Source organism: Pleurodeles waltl, chromosome 1_1 (genome assembly GCF_031143425.1).
Source record: "Pleurodeles waltl isolate 20211129_DDA chromosome 1_1, aPleWal1.hap1.20221129, whole genome shotgun sequence".
In the NCBI taxonomy this organism is placed as follows: Eukaryota; Metazoa; Chordata; class Amphibia; order Caudata; family Salamandridae; genus Pleurodeles; species Pleurodeles waltl.
Window position 1 is genome coordinate 714,799,978 of NC_090436.1, and position 19,863 is coordinate 714,819,840.

Genomic DNA, 19,863 nt, shown 5'->3' on the forward strand with positions numbered 1-19,863 from the left:
CCAGGGTATAATTGTACTGCCATTGCTCCAAACCCAATGGTTTAGAGACCTTGATTTGATGTAATTGAGTCCACATATGCCCAGTCTTCCAGAGGCAAAAAGAACAGATGATGGATGGAATGCTGAACAAATCAAACATTCACCCCGTCACAGATCTTGGTTTAGTCCATTGTGTTTTTTGCCCACCATGGCATTCCAGTTTGAACCTAGCCATATGCAAATCAGTCTTGACCCTGCTCCCCATTAGGACAGTCGAGCCCGAACTGCCAGGCCAAGTCTGCCCTGAACCAGAAACAAGCATCCTGGGACTGGTTTGCAGGTATCACCCCCTCATCAGTCAGGCTAGCTTAAATCCAGTGGTGTAGTGAGCACAGAACCCATATCTAAACATACGTTTCCCAATAAGGGCTACAAATGCAAAAACAACAGAGGATGGACATAATGCTTAATAAATCAAACATTCATCCCCAGTCACAGATCTGAGTTTAATCCATAGTGTTTTGCCCCACATGCCATTACAGTTTGGACATAGCCATCTCCAAATCAGTCTTAACCCTGCTCCCATGGGAACAGTTCAGCCCGAAGTGCCAGACCAGGTCCTCTCTGAACGAGAAACAAGCATTCTTGTACTGGTTTCGGGATATCACCCCTCATCAGCCAGGCTTGCTTGAATCTGGTGGCATAGCGAACACAGGACACACGTCTGGCATACCTTTCCTGTAGGAGGCTGGCTCAGTTTATGATGTATACCTCTAGTGTGGTACCCTACACTGAGTCCAGGCATCCCTTAGTGATAGTGAATAGGTGTCCAGATACCAAAAGCTGTAGCAGAGGTGAGCAGCTGAAGGTTATTCAGGAAGAATGTAAAGCACGTGCAATACCACAGTAGTCAGAAAGGAACTCTCTCACAAGAAAGAACAACAAGTGTGGCAAAAATAAAGGATTCTTTATTACAGCACTACTACTAGACTGCCATTGGTATATTTCCCTATGAAGATATCTACACACAATATATACAAATAATAACCAGCAAAATTAGCATAAAATACTAAGAAATTGCAATGCAAAATAGTGAACCCAACCAAGGTAAGTGTGGTAGTAAGCTAGGGGTTGGGAGTAGATGAACACACCAAAGGTAAGTACGATAAGTGTCTCCAGCGACCAGGTGCAAGGTAGTTACCCTCCCAGTTGTCCCATAGGCTAACACAGAGAGTAGTGGTTGGATTTTGTGGGTTTCGGGACCCTTCCCAGTGGACCCCAAGGAAACCAACAGATATGACGAAGGTTGGAGAGTGCCCCCACCCGAGGATACCCAGAAGACTGGAGTACCTACACTCTAAGACTTGCATGCAGAGGGGAGAAGGGACTCTCTCTGAAGTCAGTGGAAGCCTTGGATTGTCCAGCTGCTGCCACGACCCGTGGACCAGGCTGGTGGAACCCAGGGATGGATTTCAGATGTGGAGGACCTGAGAGAGAAGGGGACAGAGACCAGCACCCTTGGAGGTGCCCATGTGGTGCAGGTTGCAAAGGGGTGAAGATCCTGCAAGTTGGTGGAGGAAAAAGTCCAGCTGCGGGGTCCAAGAGCTGCAGAAGATCCTAGGAGTCTCCTACGAGCTGTCCCTCGCCGGTCGCCAGATTGATGGAGGGTCAGTGACCAGCCAGGTCACCAACAAGCATTGGCAAATGCAAGCAGGAGCTGAAGAGGTATTTGCCGAGTTTTGGGGACCAGCAAGATCCAGAAGTCTCTGCCCTTCAGTGGGAGTCCACAGGGCTGGCCCTCAGCATGCAGGAAGGCCAGCAGAAGTTGATGGAGCCCCCAGGAGTGACCCACAGGCGATAGACACAGGGAGTCACAAGGAGGCTTCACCAGCACAACAAAACAGAAGTCCTGTGTCGCAGGACCTACAGGACAGGGGCTGATTGTCGAGTTGCAGAGTGCTGGAGCCAGGGGCTTCTTGGTGCCAGAAGATCTCCTGGAGGAAGAATCAACAAGCCTTGGCAAGAGCAACAGTTGCGGTGCACAGGGGTTCCAGTCCAGGGGCAGGAGCAGGGGCTCACAGTCTCCCATTTTGGTCAGAAGGCAAGCAGGCCGGACCCAGCCGAAGCCACAGACCCACCACCTGTGAAGCAGAGCCTTTTGATGTCCGTGGAACAGCAGACCCCACCAGCCAGTCAATGTTGTTTTGAGGTGCCTGTGGATGCAGGGGTGTGACTCCTTCACTCCAAGGGAGATTCCTTTGTGCTTCCAGGTGCAAACAGTGTCCATGTGGCCCTGGAGGATGCACAGCCTTGAATTTTGCAGAATATGTTACAGGATACAGAGAAACAATGTTGCAATGGGAGCCTTACCACCAGAAGCAGATGTGCTTCGGTTCCAAAGCAGACCATCAGCAGTTCCAGATGCCAAGAGCAGAAGATGTCTTGTAGAGTGTGCCTTGTAGAGTCTTGCTGGACTAATCGGAGGACCCTCCCCCTATGGGGGAGACCTTAAGTAATCCTAAAATGGGGTTGGTCATTCTCTGAAGTGACTCACCTATCAGAGGTGGTCATACCTGTCAGATGCTCCCAGGGGCCTCTGCACATCTTATTTCCAAGATGGCAGAATTAAGTGGCCACTTAGCAGAGCTCTGTGCACCTCCTTAGTGGAGGGGCTGGACAGGTGGGTGGTCACTCCCCTCTCCTTTGTGCAGTTCTGTGCTGGTGCAAACCGGATTATACAAGGAGGGCACCAAATGTGCCCTTCAAATCAGTCTGATGGCCACTCAGAGGCCACCCACCCCAGCTCCTAATACACAGGGGGTGGTAGTCACACCTTTCCCTTGCAGGAAATCCTTTGTTCTGCCTTCCTCTGCTGGAGCCAGGCTCACCAGACCCCATTAGGCTGCATAGGCAGAACTGGGGGATCCTCTAACGAACCCCAGAGTACAGGGGATCATGCAACTAGCACTGGAATCAGTGTAGTTGCATGATTCCAACATGTTTGATACAAACATGCCTAAGTTTGTAAAACCCATTATGTATTTAGACCACTCATGTAGACCAGTGTCCACTTCATATCTTAAGATGGCTTCCCTGCACTTACAAAACCCAGGGACTGGAGTATTGGGTTTGTAGGGGTACCCTTCTCGTGCAAGGGTACCCTCACACTTAGAGACATGCATCCTGCCCTTGGGCTGAAGAGCCTACCAGAGGGGTGACTTATAGTGTCTAAGTGCAGTGACCAAGATCGGTGGTGAAAGGGTGCATGCACCATTTCACATAGGCTGCAATGGCATGCCTGCAGACACAGTTGGTACTAGCTCCCATGGGTAGCACAATACATGCTGCAGCCCATATGAGACCCCTGGTGTACCAATGCCCTGGGTACCAAAGTACTGTATTTTTTTTAAGACATAGTTTATTGCAGTCTTTTGTTTTGTTTTTTGTCAGTAGCATCAGGATAGTTTGCTTGTGATTAAATACGTATGCTATGAGAGTTGCATATTTAGCCTTGAACTTCTGCATTCACCTTGGGGGTGCAACCAATGAACCATGTTACCTAGGACGCTTTTGTGTAACTTACTCATAAAACTAAATGGGTGTCTGGGCTCAGACCACCATCCCTGTAGTATTGGGGCACATACCAGCTATATTTAAGTATTCCGCAGGATATTTTTAACTAGTCCCCAGATGAGGTAATTATCGTGAAGTGGGCAAGGTTCTAGCATTGACATTAATACAGTGGTGGCTTATTAGAGGTAATCTTCTGGGAGTAGCAACAAGGTGGTCTTGACAGAACATTTAAGACTATCACACATGATCAGCCAAAGCGTTGTGATAGGGCTGAATCTACAATGGGCATTTCCGTGTTTAAATAGTCTTACAGGTCATTGGCAGTTTGTGGTGTTATCAATGGAAATAGGGCTGTGCTGCTGTCCGTGTCTTAGTCCAGCGTGCTACCTCTCGACGTGCTGATACTATGGCAGCACGGCTCAGCTCACAAGGCTGCTGTTGAGATCAGGGTGTCCCGTTGACCCACCTTGGCCAGACTAGAGGATGGAGTAGACTGCGCCAAAGACTCAATAGTCCCCACGCCATGGCGGCGGGGGCACGAGCGGACCCCCAAAAGGGGTGTCTGTCGGCCACCCGGCCATGGTGAATCTGGTATGTTGTGATCCATCCATGTACGTGCCGCTTCTGGAGTGTCAAAGAAGTGGGAATTGTTTTGAGTTTTGCCGGGAAGATCAGGGCATAAGTGAGGTCGGCAGCAGGGAGATTTTTCTTCACCTATGTAAGCGTGGAGCATCAACGCTGTACCACCATAGTATAGTCTGGAAACAGGGAGATCCTCATGCTCGAAGTAGTTGAGCCCGGTCTCTGTAGTTCAGAATTTTTGCTACAATGGTTCTCGGTGGTGTTCCTAGTATAGGCTTCCTTGTTGACACTCAATGGGCCCTTTCCACAGTAAAAAGGGATGAGAGCCCTGTTGGAGACCCCATGGTGCAGGACCATCCCTCCATGAACTGTATTGGGTGGGCACCCTCCATGACCTCCGGCATACCAATAATTCAGACATTATTGCACCAGGATCGTCCTTCCACATCTTCTATACGTTCCTGTAGTTGTTCCACTTGTCTACGGAGCTGTGATACCATTGTAGCTTGTTCTGCTAGGCCTGGCACTAGGGTCGTTAGCATCTTTTCCATTGTCTGAACCCTGTCTGGAAATTTACGGTGGTCATCTCTAATGATGTTTATGTCAGTGGTGAGAGTACAGAGTTGTAATTCCACTGCGGCTCTAGAATTGCGAATCTCTTGCAAGATGAGGTCTAGTTTATCCTCTGAAGATGTCTGGTCTGTAGGGGGGGGATCACGTCTGTGGACAGTGCCGTGGAGGAGAACTCTGAGGAAGGAATATGAGGGTGAGGCATCTTAGCACGGCCTGCTGTTTTGGTTCTTGTGCATACCATTATTATCCTTGATTTCTAAGAAGTAGTATCATCTCCGTATGTTGGCAACTGTACTCTTGGTCCAGTGATCTCACCGAGCACTGCGATGGAGAGTCTAATTCTGGTGTCTAGGTGCCAGGATTTGAGGTGTATTTCCAGGCTGAGCACGGAGTGAGGCCTGATATTAATATCTGGATTAATAGGCGAGCCTGGGCTGAGTTAATGCACAGTAGGAAATGTCATATTTAAGCGAGTTGATCCCCGGACTGGGCTGCGGGCTCTGTCGTAAGATTTTGTGCCCAGATATGTGTGTCCGCTGGGTCTGTGAGCAGCGGGAAGGGGCTAAGTATCTCCTAGTATCGCCTGGATGAAGTGGGCTTCTGGGAGGGGGGTACAGTTATCTCACTGGTCGGCCCAGGTTCTGCCAAATGTTGCTGTCTCCCCTGGCAGTTTCTTCAATACCGATGCGACAGTCAGCGCTGAGCAGCATGTGAATTTTGCCCTATTCTCACGGGCTTCCTCAGGCATGCAGTTCGGGAACTCCCATCCATTGCTCAGGCCCTCTTCTAGGGACCGGGCCCAGGGGTTCGATGGGCCCCACTGGGAAGCACACTGGTGGGAGTCTATAGGGTGGTGGGCTCACTTCCACCCCGCAACCACCAGTCACTACTCACTCTAGGTCTTGCCCAGTCATTGGGCATCGCCGGTCTTGGGCTCAGTTCGTCTCATCCATTGCTGTCTTCCCGCCGCTGCGTTTCATTCGTGGTTGGACACTGTGCTTCGGTTTCGGCCAATTCCGATTCTGCACAGGGCCTCTATTTATGTTCTTCGGGTGCCGGGCTGTACGTACATTTCACCCCAGTCTCCTGTGCGACCTCAGGCTCACAGCTCGGGAACTCTCCTCCCCTGCGCAGGCCCACGTCCAGGGACCGAGCCTGTAGGTTCAGTGTGCGCCACAGGGAGGCTCACCAGCAGGTGTCCACAGGGTGGTGGGCTCACCCTCGCGCTGTGACCCCCGGTCTCAGCCCCTGATAGGATTCGCTCCTCTGCCTCAGCCAGTCGCAGGGCTTAGATCGTCACCTCCGCCTCTCTGCCGCGATGCACCCCACGTGGTTCTTCAGTTTTGTCCGGTTCTAATCGGGGCTTCTTTCTACATTTTTCGGATGCCTTGATGTTTCATGCCAACGGGCCCAGAGCTGTTGATTCATGTATCAGGCATCTTGGGCTAAGTACTGTATACTAGGGACTTACATGGGTGCACCAGTATGCCAATTGGGTGGGTAAAAAGCTACCAAGCAACTACATTTAGGGGAGAGGGCACTGGGGCCCTGGTTAGCAACACTCGAGTGCACTATAGTCCAGAACATACTGACACCAGGTAAAATAAAGTTGGGTGTACTACAACCAGAACCCAGCTTACTTCACTTCCCACTTACAGTGACAAATGCAAAAAGAATGGATGATGATTGGAATACTGAACAAATCAAACATTCACCCACACTTACAGATCTGGGTTCAGTTCATCTTTTTGAATCCGGTGGTACAGGGAGTGCAGAAATATTAGGCAAATGAGTATTTTGACCACATCATCCTCTTTATGCATGCTGTCTTACTCCAAGCTGTATAGGCTCGAAAGCCTACTACCAATTAAGCATATTAGGTGATGTGCATCTCTGTAATGAGAAGGGGTGTGGTCTAATGACATCAACACCCTATATCAGGTGTGCATAATTATTAGGCAACTTCCTTTCCTTTGGCAAAATGGGTCAAAAGAAGGACTTGACAGGCTCAGAAAAGTCAAAAATAGTGAGATATCTTGCAGAGGGATGCAGCACTCTTAAAATTGCAAAGCTTCTGAAGCGTGATCATCGAACAATCAAGCGTTTCATTCAAAATAGTCAACAGGGTCGCAAGAAGCGTGTGGAAAAACCAAGGCGCAAAATAACTGCCCATGAACTGAGAAAAGTCAAGCGTGCAGCTGCCACGATGCCACTTGCCACCAGTTTGGCCATATTTCAGAGCTGCAACATCACTGGAGTGCCCAAAAGCACAAGGTGTGCAATACTCAGAGACATGGCCAAGGTAAGAAAGGCTGAAAGACGACCACCACTGAACAAGACACACAAGCTGAAACGTCAAGACTGGGCCAAGAAATATCTCAAGACTGATTTTTCTAAGGTTTTATGGACTGATGAAATGAGAGTGAGTCTTGATGGGCCAGATGGATGGGCCCGTGGCTGGATTGGTAAAGGGCAGAGAGCTCCAGTCCGACTCAGACGCCAGCAAGGTGGAGGTGGAGTACTGGTTTGGGCTGGTATCATCAAAGATGAGCTTGTGGGGCCTTTTCGGGTTGAGGATGGAGTCAAGCTCAACTCCCAGTCCTACTGCCAGTTCCTGGAAGACACCTTCTTCAAGCAGTGGTACAGGAAGAAGTCTGCATCCTTCAAGAAAAACATGGTTTTCATGCAGGACAATGCTCCATCACACGCGTCCAAGTACTCCACAGCGTGGCTGGCAAGAAAGGGTATAAAAGAAGGAAATCTAATGACATGGCCTCCTTGTTCACCTGATCTGAACCCCATTGAGAACCTGTGGTCCATCATCAAATGTGAGATTTACAAGGAGGTAAAACAGTACACCTCTCTGAACAGTGTCTGGGAGGCTGTGGTTGCTGCTGCACGCAATGTTGATGGTGAACAGATCAAAACACTGACAGAATCCATGGATGGCAGGCATTTGAGTGTCCTTGCAAAGAAAGGTGGCTATATTGGTCACTGATTTGTTTTTGTTTTGTTTTTGAATGTCAGAAATGTATATTTGTGAATGTTGAGATGTTATATTGGTTTCACTGGTAATAATAAATAATTGAAATGGGTATATATTTTTTTTTGTTAAGTTGCCTAATAATTATGCACAGTAATAGTCACCTGCACACACAGATATCCCCCTAACATAGCTAAAACTAAAAACAAACTAAAAACTACTTCCAAAAATATTCAGCTTTGATATTAATGAGTTTTTTGGGTTCATTGAGAACATGGTTGTTGTTCAATAATAAAATTAATCCTCAAAAATACAACTTGCCTAATAATTCTGCACTCCCTGTATAGTGAGTAAAAGATCCATGCCTGGACATACCCTTCCCACTTAGGGTGACAAATCCAAAAAGAACAGATTATGGACGGAATGCTGAACAAATCAAACATTCACCCCAGTCACAGATCTGGGTTTAATCCATTGTTTTTTTTTGCCTGCCATGACATTCCAATTTCGACCTAGCCATGTGCAAATAAGTCTTGACCCTGCTCCCCATGGGAACAGTCCAGCTCAAACTCTGCCAGGCGGGGTCCTCCCTGAACCAGGAACAAGCATCCTTGGATCAGTTTTAGGGTATCACCCCTGATCAGCAAGGCTAGCTTGAATCCAGTGGCATAGCGAGCCCGGAACCCATGTCTGGGCATACCCTTCCCACTCAGGGTGAAAAATGCAAAAAGAACAGATGAAGGACGGAATGCTGAACAAATTAAACATTCACCCCCAGTCACAGATCCATTGCCTTTTTGCTTGCTATGTCATTCCAGTTTGGACCTAGCCATATGTAAATCAGCCTTGAGCCTGCATAACGCATTTTTCAATATTTTATGGGTCACGGCACCTGCTGCAGAGAGCTTTGTGAACCTAGTAATTTTCATGGTATAACGAAAGTGACATAACTATTGGTTTATGCACTTGCTGGAAAGGTTGAACAGGTTTGTTTTGCTCCGCCTATGAGTCTCAGGGGTCTACTTTGTTGGTACTTAATAGTCATAGGTTTGACTCATCATTCAGTAGCTCAGGTTGATGTGCCTATTTCAGAACACAACATGTAACATGCAGGTCAAAGATTCGTATTTTATGCAGACCTCTCAGTGGATTACTGTTTTTGTTGCGGTTTCTTGAGTTACCTGCTAGTTACAAGTCATTGACTTTGTAATATAGCTCAGTTAGTTATGAATGTACATCAGAGTTTCTTGTAGACTGTAAGGCATAAGTGTAGCATCTTACTGGGTTTCTCTCAATCTTATAATTTTTCTAAGGTTGCTAAATAAAAGGCTAATTTTGGAAATAATAATGTCTATGAAGTAAGACCCCCAACGCACTCATCCCACCCCACCACCCAAACGCCGCGCCACCCACATGGCCAGCTCAACTCCTGGGTTTGGTGTAGTAGAAGCTGCTGGATTCCATAATGCGGCTGTTCCTCCCCACTCAGTTTTCAGTTGTGGTCCTCCCACCTCATGGGCCAGTCCACGCCTGTAAGAGCAATCCAAGGATATTCAAAAAGGGTAATATGGATTTAGATGTACATAAAATACATTTCAACATTTAGATTGAAATAAAAAGGTTGCAGTAAAGTAATTTTGCATGGAAAGCAGATGTTATACTAAGGCAAGCTTGTCTCAACACCCAAATGGAAAAATAATAGACTTTATTGCTTTCGCTGTGTTCCCGAGAGGCTCGTGGGTTTACCAGTCAGTCACAGTGTGCCTTGCTCAGAGGAATGAGAGCTCCTACAAATCAAGCAGACAATATGTGCAAATAAGAAAATCTACTGCTTAATTTTTGTGAGTTCAGAAAATGTTTCATTTGAAACCTTTCTGAAGATTGAAAGTCTTCTTGAAAGCCTGCAAATAAATGATTCCTTCAATCTATGTAATGTATTATTTAGTGGCTTCTACGGATGAGTGATATGTGTAGTTTGAACAGGGTAGACAGGCTCCGAACTAGATATGTATTTATATAATAGAACAAATGTGGACGTCCAGACTCCTCCATATTTCAAGAATGAAGAGACATTTTAACTAGGATTGTTTTCCAATGCAAAGTGACAGCATAAAATTATATTTTGTGATGGTTGAGCACTATTCTGTACCCCCTAAATTGGAATTTGCACAGTGTGGAAAGTCTGCTTTCATTGGGTTCAGTGGCGTAAGCTAAGTTCTGAAAATCGTAGTTGTACGTGAAGTTTATTTGAGTCAGTTTGGGAGTAGTGAATCTCCGCATGAATAATCGTTTTTTTATGATTTCATTTTTATTTGTCATTGGTGGCGCTTGTGAAAGAAGCTGACTTTTCTTGTGCAGTCTAACAGCATAGTGTACGTTCTTTTTTCTCTTATTATTCGGGCAGCGATATTCGATTTCAGTTTGGGATGTTGTGCTGGACTACTTTCTAAAAAAACAATTTCACATTCTCCTACTTGTTCTTCCTAGGAAAAGATGGAAATCACTGCAACCTTCAAGCAGCAAAAATTTCGATTGGTGGAAGAAGGTTTTGATCCGTCAGTAATTGCAGATCCTCTTTATTTCTTAGATGATTCTCAGAAATCCTACGTACAATTGACAAGAGACATTTATGACAGGATCCTGACTGGTCATATCAAAATTTAACTGTGCGGAAAAAACTTCAGTGGATGAAATACTGAAAAATTGTACATTGTGAAAAGTATACCTAATTTGTTTAGGAATATTTTTATGTCTCCTAATTCTGTGACTTACTGTTAAATGTATTATAAATGATGACCCACAAAGGGGTTAAGTAGAATAGCGCCCTATGTGGAACCGTACATTTAGAGGCACTCGAATAAGTAATCCAACCCTTGATAAAGCGTCGTACAAACAGCTAATTCTTATTTAAAACCTAATGCATTTTCAAAACATCCATGGACCACTGTAGAGATGAACGCATTTGCGTTTTCCTACATTTATATATGAAATTGGTGTACTGTCTGAGCACACAATCATTACTAATTATTTCTTGAGTTAGTGTTTCATCTTCTCGTGATTAATGAACAAGGTTGTATAATTCTGGTTCTTTTCTCTTTAACACTTCGAATTTTATTACCAAACTATCATGAATGCCCACTGCAGGACTAATTCGCCTGAGCATCATCTTAATGAGATTCTAAACACGTATAATTGGATGAATTATAGCCTTCATTGTTCATGGTTTCACTACAGACATTTTCTGGGTTTCCTCACAAGAGTCTGTGTGTCTCTTTAACTTGAATGCAATGGGTAATGGTAGAACCTTTGTTGTTTAATACCTCTGCCAGGGCACAAACATTTATCTGCAAGAGATCTGAGTGCCTATCAGCCTCTGGGTTTCTACTCTGTAAATCACTTACTGAAGTCCAAAACGGTATAGTGCCCTTAATCTACTTCATGTTTGGATGGCAAAGCCCTTGATATTCTTATTGGCAGTATTCCTTCTGTATGCACTTGCACTGTCTGCTTTCCTTACAGTGACTTTACAATGTTAACACTTGATGCGCACTCCTCTTACTAGAATTTGCTTCCATTCCAGCATGTAGATAGAAACAATGTGTTCCTCAGGCACACACCCATAAATTGAAATAATGTGATTGGACTTTACTTTCTTGATTTAGGTTTGTTGTGGATGAAAGACTCTGAGCTATAATGTTTCTTCTTATGGGGAATAATTGTGACTGCTTACGCCTGACGTAATATGAACCTTACGAGCTTCTATTGTTCTGTTTACAAGTGTTCCTGTATTGTAAATCACTCTGTTGATCCTTGTCGATTCTCTTCATGAATCCTACTTGTAAGGATGTAAGTCACTGTGTTGACTTTGTAAAAAGAGTGAAATAAAATTAGGCAGAGTTCAAAGTCACAGTGGGATAACGGATATTATTGTTTTTATTTTTATTTTACTACCCTGGCAGAACAGATGTGGGAAAAACAGTCAGTGAGGCGATACCGACATTTTATATCTAAGGCATGCATGAGCAATTAATGTGAACGGTTCATTAGGTGATCCCCAAACCCACAGTCTTGTGAGGAAATAACTACTGTGAGGGGGGGGGGGGGGCGATGTGAAAGTTCAACTGACCTCCCATCTTGGCGGATGTGTAGGGGTTCTTGCTGTTCTGGATGCAATGCCCTGACCTCTACGGAACTACAGTTTGGGTGTGGGGTCGTGGGCCTCTACCTGCCCGGCTGAGGTCTAGCCATGTAGCGCTATGCCTCTTCATGCCTCTGGAGACCAAGAGCTGCCCGCTGCTGCCCTTTGACTCAAGAGACAAGGAGTTACCATGGAGCTGCACGTGGCAGATCAGCCCAGCCAGAAAAAAGGACAGGGGTTGGGTGTGGGGCTCTCAGGCTTGAGGTGAAGGCTGCCTGCAAGTGGAAGTGGAGTAGGAGACCAAACAGCTATACAGCTATGGAAAGTTTGCATCAGACTGTCTTTTCCCATCTTGTCATTGGCTGAGGGGTTAGAGAACTAGCTGACCTCACCGCAACCTGTGACAAGGTGGGAAAAGGTGGAGTCAAAAGATGATGCATGGATGATAGACAGGTCTCCAGAGTCATGTTGGGCTGTGCAGCTTCACACCCAAGGCAGGAGTGAACATTTTGGCCACTCTTTTTACAACGCGAACTTCGCCCAAGAGCTTTAGGGCGCTTTACTTGAGCAGCAGACTACATTACAGTAGGCCAGAATATGTTTTTTTTTATCATAACAGTATATTGACTAGGGAAATGAGAGAAGGAAATGGCATGAAATACAGATGGAAAGAACAAGTGAAAACAGGTAAGAAAGAACTGAAGAAAGAGGGAGAAAGGAATTACCGAAACAGAGCACCACGGTGCTAATGACAGAAAGAACAAGGAGAGTAGTGGGGAACGTGTGTGAGGGATAAAGACACACAGAGGGAACGAAAAAAGCAACAGAAGAAAACGAGGTAGAAAAACAACTGGGGAAGGACAGGCCTCATGGAACAGAGAAAGGGCGATTGATGTATGCATGAAGAAAGAACGATGAAAAAAGACGACAGAGAGCGCGAAGGGCTGGAGGGAAAGGCATTATAAAAGCGCACGAAAAGAGGGCAGAACATAACTATATACAATGAATAGATAGAAAGGGAGGGAAAGTGGCAGCGAAAAATATCAACACTATTTAGAGGGGATCGTGGGGAGGGGCTTGGAGTTTAGTATGTTTGGGGGGTGTAATTAAGCATGAGTGAGCAAGAACGTTTGTTAGCTTATGTATGAATGAACATATGTTGGGGAAGCGAGAGGAATCATCTGTGCCTGATGAGACTGCTCCAGGACACAGTAATTACCAAATGTTGGGGATAGTTGATATCGCAATCTCTACTTTTCTAGTAGAGAAATGCAAATAAATGAATGCACAAAACAGTGAAATATACAGGGAGTGCAGAATTATTAGGCAAGTTGTATTTTTGAGGATTAATTTTATTATTGAACAACAACCATGTTCTCAATGAACCCAAAAAACTCATTAATATCAAAGCTGAATATTTTTGGAAGTAGTTTTTAGTTTGTTTTTAGTTTTAGCTATGTTAGGGGGATATCTGTGTGTGCAGGTGACTATTACTGTGCATAATTATTAGGCAACTTAACAAAAAAAAATATATACCCATTTCAATTATTTAATATTACCAGTGAAACCAATATAACATCTCAACATTCACAAATATACATTTCTGACATTCAAAAACAAAACAAAAACAAATCAGTGACCAATATAGCCACCTTTCTTTGCAAGGACACTCAAAAGCCTGCCATCCATGGATTCTGTCAGTGTTTTGATCTGTTCACCATCAAAATTGCGTGCAGCAGCAACCACAGCCTCCCAGACACTGTTCAGAGAGGTGTACTGTTTTCCCTCCTTGTAAATCTCACATTTGATGATGGACCACAGGTTCTCAATGGTGTTCAGATCAGGTGAACAAGGAGGCCATGTCATTAGATTTCCTTCTTTTATACCCTTTCTTGCCAGCCACGCTGTGGAGTACTTGGACGCGTGTGATGGAGCATTGTCCTGCATGAAAACCATGTTTTTCTTGAAGGATGCAGACTTCTTCCTGTACCACTGCTTGAAGAAGGTGTCTTCCAGGAACTGGCAGTAGGACTGGGAGTTGAGCTTGACTCCATCCTCAACCCGAAAAGGCCCCACAAGCTCATCTTTGATGATACCAGCCCAAACCAGTACTCCACCTCCACCTTGCTGGCGTCTGAGTCGGACTGGAGCTCTCTGCCCTTTACCAATCCAGCCACGGGCCCATCCATCTGGCCCATCAAGACTCACTCTCATTTTATCAGTCCATAAAACATTAGAAAAATCAGTCTTGAGATATTTCTTGGCCCAGTCTTGACGTTTCAGCTTGTGTGTCTTGTTCAGTGGTGGTCGTCTTTCAGCCTTTCTTACCTTGGCCATGTCTCTGAGTATTACACACCTTGTGCTTTTGGGCACTCCAGTGATGTTGCAGCTCTGAAATATGGCCAAACTGGTGGCAAGTGGCATCGTGGCAGCTGCACGCTTGACTTTTCTCAGTTCATGGGCAGTTATTTTGCGACTTGGTTTTTCCACACGCTTCTTGCGACCCTGTTGACTATTTTGAATGAAACGCTTGATTGTTCGATGATCACGCTTCAGAAGCTTTGCAATTTTAAGAGTGCTGCATCCCTCTGCAAGATATCTCACTATTTTTGACTTTTCTGAGCCTGTCAAGTCCTTCTTTTGACCCATTTTGCCAAAGGAAAGGAAGTTGCCTAATAATTATGCACACCTGATATAGGGTGTTGATGTCATTAGACCACACCCCTTCTCATTACAGAGATGCACATCACCTAATATGCTTAATTGGTAGCAGGCTTTCGAGCCTATACAGCTTGGAGTAAGACAACATGCATAAAGAGGATGATGTGGTCAAAATACTCATTTGCCTAATAATTCTGCACTCCCTGTATTATTGTTTATAGCTATTACTGCGTCGAGAAAGAAAACAAAACGTAACATTAACTATCTTGAGGAGGAATGTGTGAACACTTGGATTTTTTTGCTGTGCCGTAACGGTGGCAGACCACATTTCTATAGCAGTACTCTATTCACGGCGACCCTGGCTTTGAAAAACCATTTTCAAGAAGGAAGACTGTATGTCGTGGACAGGCGTAACTGTAGTGAAACATTCCTTGTGCACCCAGTACTGTGCGTCACGTATGCCGAGTTTTAATTCAAGAAGGCCAGAAAATGATATGATTTAGTAATCTTCAGAAGTAGGCACAACTAGGCAGGCATAGGTGTAGGCTATCGGGCAGCAACGTGTTTACCCCTATGGAAATTTGAGAGATATTTAGGATTGTCTGTGAGTGACGCATGAGTCTAGAAGTGGCTTTGCCCTCCTATCTCAAAGTCAAGTAAATTTGTGTTTAAGGAAGGTTATGATGTCGCCAAGCCTAATTTCTGGCACTGGGGTAGTGCTCAGATAATTTAGAAGTCTGGTTGCTTCAGTGCACTGGCAATGGTGATGAGAGGAACGGGGTCACAGTGGGTGACTTACACTTACAGGGCCGTCATGGCCACACCAGAAGAATAATTATGCAAAGTAACACACATTTTAGAACAGTAACAAAACTTCGAATGCATTCGTCCATAAAATGACTAGACCAGTGGATAAAGCCCGTTTTATGATAAATGAGAAACCAGCGAAACTCACTTTTCAGGGATTATTGTAGGTATGGAGCAGAACTTACACAACATAATATGGTTTGCTATAGCACCATGCGGGTCCTAGAAAGGCTGCAGGTTGTTATTTATGACCTGTAGCTTATGGAGGGGAACATCAGCAGCAAGCACTTAGGCTAGAATGAGATAAATGTCTGTATTTTCAGTAACTCCTAATGTCTAATACAAAATTGCTGCCTTTCTGAAAACATTCAAAATAGCACTTGTGTGTTTCACTGATTGCAGGGAGGCATTTCATCAACAATACTGATAACGCCGTTTGATATTACTGCTGCTGTCCGAGTCCTACGTATGAGAGATACTGTGATCTTTAGGTAGTTGAACAATAGCATTGCTGGATAAGCTTATAAGATTTTTCTAGGTCTGTAAGATTTGTCTCGGTCTGCCTACGATTAAGTGTTGTTTAACGTTTGAATTGTTCACATTTCCCCCTATGTGTAGAGTCTCTGCCATGAGATGCGACTGAGGCCCGTGAGAAAGAACCAAAACATCTTGAAAATAATAGGCCACATAACCTTGCGTAGCATAGATTTACTTAACTATGTGAAACATATATAGCTCTTCAGCACACTTTAGGCGACATTATGCTGAAAGATCCACTATTTTGTCACAATTTCTGCAAAAGTTTCTTGGGGCTGCTGCGCCCCAGCACTGTGGAGACAGTACAGTTTGCCTGGCACACCTCAAAGGTACTAGAATATTATAAGAGTGTCAATTTAGAACCTCTGGGTTTTTAGCAGGCATATAACGAAATTGGGCTTTAAAATGCACGTTTCAGCTCATTTTGTTTTCAAAATGTTCACAGGGTTGAACCCTCTCCAAACACATTTGTTGGAGGTCAGGCGCTTGACCCCCTTTGCTCACTCAATTCTACCCAATTGGAGGAAGGTATTATGCCCCGAAGTTCACAGGCCGCCTCTGCTGATACCTGTAAATACTTTTTTGGACTTATTGGATATACTGCAGTTGGTACATTGTTTTATAGTGTCTGTGGCGTAAATACATCACCATAGATATGTTCACATTAAGGGCCATATGTACGAACACTTTTTCCCATAGACACAGAATGGGTAAAAACCTTTGCTACATCTAGCCCTAAACCTCTCTAGTTGGTCTTGCTGTTTTTCGGAAGGTTGCCTTGTTAACAGCTCCCATCATAATCAAATCATTAACATTTATAAAGCGCGCTACTCACCTGTGCGGGTCTCAAGGCGCTAGGGGAAAAAGGGGGGGTTATCGCTGCTCGAACAGCCAGGTCTTTAGGAGTCTCCGGAAGGCGGAGTGGTCCTGGGTGGTCCTGAGGCTGGTGGGGAGGGAGTTCCAGGTCTTGGCCGCCACGAAGGAGAAAGATCTCCCACCCGCCGTGGAGCGGCGGATGCGAGGGACAGCAGCGAGTGCGAGGCCAGAGGAGCGGAGGAGGCGGGTGGGGACGTAGAAGCTGAGGCGTCTGTTGAGGTATTCCGGTCCCTTGTCGTGGAGGGCTTTGTGTGCGTGGGTGAGAAGTCGGTAATCAGTAATACTAGAACCGTTGCTCTTCTGGGTCATCTGTAAATCCTTTATTGAAAAACAATGTGGATAGCATGGCTGAGTGAAACCAATCCTTATCACCCACTCACTGAAGAGGCAAGATGAAACCCGTGCACCTGTTTTATACATTATCCCACGAAAGTGAATAGCGCTAGGACCCACTTTGAAACATCCTGCCAGAAATAACTGTTGCCTTTCTAGCTGCTATTGTAATTTGATCAGTTGTGCATAACACTGTGTTCTTTGACATTAGAGACAATCTGTCCTGATGGTCTTGATGAGTTTTTAATTTTAATTAACTGGGCCAAAACATTTCATAAAACAAATCCCATTTACTGACAGTTAGTAGTTCGCAGTCGTAGTTTCTAACCATATCTGCATTAAAAAGTCATTTGGTACTGAGGGAGAGGTCATTGAATCTTCCACATTAAAGTATGGCTGTCTGGACTGTACTGTGCGTGATTCTTTACTAGCACATGGAAATGCACCTGCAGGCACTGTATTTTTATAGTTGTTCCCTCAAGGGTATTCCTTGCTTTCTGCTTAGAATGTACAATTATTTTATGGCTATTTGCATAAATGTATTCTCAAATGGCTAGTTACTTGATTTTGCAAATACTTAAAAAGTTAACTTCAGTTTTTCCTATTATTGGTAGGTTTTCATCTGTCCATTCCAAAGAGATCCTACAGTATCTTTGTTATCCTTTGTATATTTGAGGATACTCCTAGGGAGTAGTTTATATGTCCATGGCTGTCAACTATTTATTCTTCTTATCATCAAATAGCTAATTAACCTACGCATGAAGGCAAAGGAAGAAAGTTTGGACTACATTTTCCTGCCAGAATGTTGAATTGCTCCACTCTAGGCTAACTAGATGTTTGTTTTTCTAGTATGCATTTGGAAGTGGACCACAGTGACTTCAGTTGTTCCTCTAGCAAGGCTGTCTTCTTTCTCGATAAGCCTTTTATTACCTGTTGACTGCAAGTGTTTACTATTGACGTAGGCTGCACATAGCTGTTTGGGGTCTTACCACCATCACCTTCTCTTTTTGGACTCTGAAAAACCTTTTAGTAGTAGTCCACTTATGGAACAAGTGTCACATCTATCACCTCCTTCTTTGGACTCTGAAAATACTTATCATAGTAATCCACTGATGGACAAAACTTTCAACAAAATCACCTCCTCTTTTTGGATTTTGAAAAGACTTATAGAAACCCACTCATGGACCAAGTGTCACTGACCACCAACACCTCGTTTTTTGGACTCTGAAAATACTAAGGACCTGATTTAGTTATTGGTAGACGAAAATATCCACCAAAATCTAAATCCCGTTGGACATAGGAGTAAACCATTTTCCAATCTCTAAATCAAGCCGGTAGTGTAGTAATCCACTCATGGACCAAGTGTAAATTACCACCGTCAACTCCACTCTGAGAAGTCTTATAGTAGTAATGCACTCATGGGTCAAGTGCCTTTTAACGTAGTCTAGAACTGAGGTATCAACTAATATTGAGTATGTAATTGTGTTGTGGCATTTATATATGACTTCATAAACCTCTATAGGTCACTTAAACTCAATTTCAGATGGGTAGAACCCTGTGCCGTATGGGAGTGCATGATTGGCAGAGTTTTGTATTTGTGATCCCTTATGTATGAAGTATTCTGATCTAATGTCTTAAGTGACTAGAGAGGTGGTCTTGTTTTGTCTTTCGGCAGAACACCTAGCAGCGTGATCGAGGAGGAAGTGTGAAAGAGAGATATGTCAAATATAATTCTAGTTAGGAGTAAAAAAAATATAATCAGCTATGCAGCACCCATAGCACCAGGCTAGCTAAAACAGGTGTGGGCATGAACACCAAAAAAAAGGGGGGGGGGTTAATTAGAGAAGGCCCAATAATAAATAAGACAACATGCGCTATGTTGGAGGAGTACAAGTATTCCAAACGGGCAAGAGTGGAAGATGGTAGCATGAGCAGATGGCATGCACCTTCTATTACTATGGCAGTGAGATAGCTACAAATGACAAATGTGTATGTTATGCGATAGTCCACAAATCATATTTCATCTTTAATGATTACAGTTGAAAGAAAGTCTTTGGTCGTTAGCAATTTTGGTGTGAGATGTATTATGCCTATCTAGGCAGTGTTACAACCAATAGCATATTTAATTTCCTGTCAAAGATTTATCTCATATTACCAAGGGTTCTGCTTTTAATTGTGTCCCATCATCTCTGAGCTATCCACCACTCAGTTTAGAGGAAGAAATATGAGACTTGAGGGGGCTGGTGGTCCTGTTTTTATACTTCATTCTGCTGGGTGTAGGAGAAGGCTGTTATATTCACTAAATGTGCTGTACAAACCCAAGGCACTCCAAGCACCGCCCACCTGTTTACTTATATGCTGTTGGGTAGGTTGCTTATTTGGGGTTCCCCATGCCAGAGGTTGAAACAGAAGGGCACGACTTCAGACATTTGAGGAAAAGGTATTTTTCGTGTAGAGCCATTATCAGAATATACACATTGGAGAGTTGTTTCAAGTTACCAGGGGCAGAAGTAAATGGGATTAAAGGGAGTCTATATTCTCCCTCAGATAATATAGTTATTGTTGTCTTGTAGGTTATCAAACCAAAGTAACCAAGACACTTACTATGAGTGTGGATAAACATAAGAAAATGATATAAAATATAACAGTGGTAACTCGGTGGAGCATTGCTCTCCTCAAGTCCGTTGTTGTTTGCAATTGCTTAAAATGTCACCATTTTGCTATAGGTCTGTGATTCTTAACCTGTGATCCGAGGACCACTGGGGGTCTGCAAAGACTACTCAGGGAGTCTGCAACTGCTTCGAACATTAAATATTAGTAA

The 19,863-nt window shown here is 44.3% G+C and overlaps 1 protein-coding gene across 1 annotated transcript in view; it reads left to right on the forward strand.

Annotated features, from left to right (window-relative positions):
• SLC27A6 (solute carrier family 27 member 6) overlaps window positions 1-11,597 on the forward strand; it is a 356,441-nt gene extending 344,844 nt beyond the window's left edge. The window contains exon 10 of the mRNA XM_069227290.1: window positions 10,178-11,597. Within this exon, the coding sequence (XP_069083391.1) occupies window positions 10,178-10,354 (177 nt within the window). The 3' untranslated portion in view covers window positions 10,355-11,597. The remainder of the gene's footprint in view (window positions 1-10,177) is intronic.
• Window positions 11,598-19,863: the final 8,266 nt, after the last annotated feature.